The following is a 3,334-nucleotide window of genomic DNA, read 5'->3' as shown; positions in this document are numbered from 1 at the left end:
GCTGTATCCTAAGTTGTAACTCTGTTTAATGTTATTTGTAGCTTTTATTGACAAAATTTTTGTACCTTTATCAAATAATTATAAAAAAACATATACAAGGTCATCAGTATTATTAAATAGACATAAAAAAATGACAAATGTCAAAAAATAAATGMCAAAATTTTTTGACAGATAGAATTTTTTAAACATTTTTTCAGTACTCTGGGGACTACCCAATTACTCCCTTTCAAGGAAATGCGCGATTTTTTTAACAGCCTGTATGTATTACCAAATAAATTCTTTTTAATTCTAATGGAATCGAGATATTTATAAGTTTAATGAAGTAGAAGAAAAATTTCAAATAAAATAAGATACCAGGAACATAAAAAAAATGTTTAAAAAATTCTATCTGTCAAAAAAATTTGACATTTGTTTTTTGACATTTGACTATTTTTTATGTCTATTTAATAATACTGYTGATTTTGTATATGTTTTTTTACAATTATCTAGTAAAGGTACAAAAGTTTTGCCAATAAAAGCCACAAATAACATTGAACAGAGTTACAATTTAGGACACAGCTTTTTTGTTTCTTCTTCTAATGGCCTGTAGCAAAAAAACTTGGAAAATTATTTTCCCTACAGAAATAAATAGAGTCAAAGTGCAAAATTTAAACTCTCATAACTTTGAAACTTTTATAGATAGATTTTTTTTTTAATTTTTTCTATGTTTGTGGTACCTTAACCTACATGGCATTTGTCTTTGAAGCGGGAGTTCTGACACACTCTGTATGTGCATACCATGTAGAACGTGACTCCTTCAACTTTTAGAATCGCGATATCTCAGGAATGGTGATCGTTAGAAAAAAAGTATAAGGACCATTTTGTAGATAATTTCAAGATCTATATTTTTTGTCTGGGCTACTTTTTTGATAAACTTACCGTTTTCGAAAAAAATCTAAAAAACGTCAAATTTCGACCTTTGACCCCGAATAACTTTTTTAGCACACATGGGATCGATGGGGACTTTTGACACTTTATTCCTAATGGTGTACTCAAGATCTCCACCAAAATTTAGCTCTGTCGGAATTTTAGTTATTTAAAATGTTTATTTTGACCGGATTATAAATAAACTAGTAGTAGTTTCTATTAATGTCCTATACATTTTTTTTTAATTTCACTATTTAAAAGTTAATGGACTATTTAATTCGCTGGGCCACCCTGTATATGTGTGGGGGTTAATCAGTTAATCACATACTTGTGCACGCCGTGTCTGATAACCGACTCGACGAAAGTCTTGTGTAACAGCTCGCGATACCGCTGAAAAAGCAGCTTATCAGTCGAGTTGTAGTTATTCAGCGTGATATTGTAGTGCGAATTCCTGAAAAAAATCCTCGGCGTGTCGAATTTCAGCTTGTTGTGGCAGCGATCGATCAAGTTGTGCAAAACGCGGTTTCCGAGAAGACTATAGAGGAGGTTTTTCGACGCAATCAGTTTGAAAATGAAAGGGAAGACTTGTTCGGGCAAGTTTCGATTCAAGCTCTTGGAGGTGTACAATGTGGTGACGTGTTCGAGCAAGCTGCCGAAATTTAGTAGATTCTCGTCGGAGATTTTCTCCGAACTTGTCACATCCAGCATCCATCTGATCTAAACCAGTTGGTTAGGGGGAGTTTCACAGCGATTTTGATTGGATTACCATGAGCATCAAGTGTTTTTCCCCGAAGTGGGCACACATGGCCCTTAGACACGTCTCGAGGCCCTTCTCGAGCGACTCGTAGTTGTACTCGTGGTGGTCCTCGGGTGTTAAACTGCGGTAGTACATGTCGAGGAACTTCTCGAGGAGGCGGTCGTTCATCAAATCCCATTTTAGGCTTTGCTCAATGTCGAATAACACTTGCAGGATTTGGCGCGAAGTGAGCGAGTTGGTGAGGGTGGAGTTTTCAATCAGGGCTGAAGTCGGGGGGAAAATTAACTATGCGACTCTACGAGTGAGAGCTATTGACCTCGACAGTGGGCCAAATTATTGTATTTTCATAATGAAGAAGAAAGAAACCTCTTTTTTAATGGTGAAATTTTTTTTTAGTGCTGAAATTGACTAGTACAGACTTTCTAGAGGTTGGTAATGGTGATTTTATCAACTAGATACAATCTTATTAGAGCAAGAGTTCTTAAATTTTGAAAAATTAGAATAGAAAACGCGTTCTTTATAAAACCTGAACTCGTTTTACAAAACTTGCCTTCTTCAATATACTATTTTGTTCAGGAAATAATCTAATTCTAAAATAATTAACGCACAATTTGACATGCACTCGGGATATTACTATTGATAATTTATTTGGAAAATTTACAACATAAAACCTCTTTTTCCATCACTTTAATTATGTATTAATTTAGTGTAAAAGAATGAGCCCTGAAATGCATTTTGTGCTTAGTTTCTTTTCTTTACCTAAATTTAGATAAGAGGAAATGTATTTTATGTTTTTTCGGGTATTTGAAACACATCAGAAAATTTGAGAAATTGAACTACTAAAATTTCTATTCCTTAAATGAAAGTTCAAAAAAGTTGATTCGGGTGTTAAAAAAAGACTGTAAAGTATTTCAGGAAGTAATATGGACTAAAACAAACAAAAAAGTTTTAATAAACAATGTTTCGGAGATATCGAAGATTATTAATTTTTTGAAACATTTATTTGTAGCCTGTTCCAACAAAAAAAAAAAATTCGAAGCACTTCTAGGACTCAATCTCTCATAACAAAAAAATGTTTAAAATAAAAGTCATAATTTTTCTGGAGGTTTTCCCGGATTTACCCAACTTTTTCACTTTCTCAACACGCTGTATACAATATCAGAATTTATTACATCAAATAGTTAAAAAAAGAAATAACATTTCTTTACAATTTCAACGTAAAAATTTATACAGGGTGTTAAAAAAAAGAATGTAAAATATTTTAGGAGATATTAGAATAGATCAAAACAATCAAAAAAGACTTAATAAACATGGATCCGCAAAGTAACGGTTTAGAAGATACCAAAAATTATTCGTTTTATAACATTTATTTGCAATATTTTAGTAAAAGTTCTAAAATTTTCACATTCGATATCTTCGAAACCGTTACATGTTTATTAAGAATTTTTTGTTTGTTTTAGTCCATACTATTATCTCATTAAAAATTTTACAATCTTTTTTTAACACCCTGTATAAAAAACACAAAAAATTCATCACTTTGTTTCTACATTTTTTGCTTCAAAAATAGTGCAAAAGATATGGAGTAATAAATAAATGAAACAACAGAAAAATAGAAGAATATAAAACACAATAAAACTATACAGAGTGAATAAAAAATATAGAACCAAAAGT

The 3,334-nt window shown here is 31.6% G+C and overlaps 1 protein-coding gene across 1 annotated transcript in view; it reads right to left on the bottom strand.

Moving 5' to 3' along the window:
- Positions 1 to 3,334, bottom strand: part of LOC123003657 — a 10,692-nt gene that overhangs the window by 4,354 nt on the left and 3,004 nt on the right. Inside the window, exons 3-4 of the mRNA XM_044396572.1 lie at positions 1,673 to 1,926; positions 1,235 to 1,623 (exon numbers count right to left, since the gene is read on the bottom strand). Of these exons, the coding sequence (XP_044252507.1) occupies positions 1,235 to 1,623; positions 1,673 to 1,926 (643 nt within the window). The remainder of the gene's footprint in view (positions 1 to 1,234; positions 1,624 to 1,672; positions 1,927 to 3,334) is intronic.

The sequence above is a fragment of the Tribolium madens genome, unplaced genomic scaffold, assembly GCF_015345945.1.
Source record: "Tribolium madens isolate multiple individuals breed KSU strain unplaced genomic scaffold, Tmad_KSU_1.1 Scaffold_1;HRSCAF=32;Tcas5.2_LG8, whole genome shotgun sequence".
Lineage (NCBI taxonomy): Eukaryota > Metazoa > Arthropoda > Insecta > Coleoptera > Tenebrionidae > Tribolium > Tribolium madens.
This window is presented reverse-complemented; position numbering and strand designations above follow the sequence as displayed.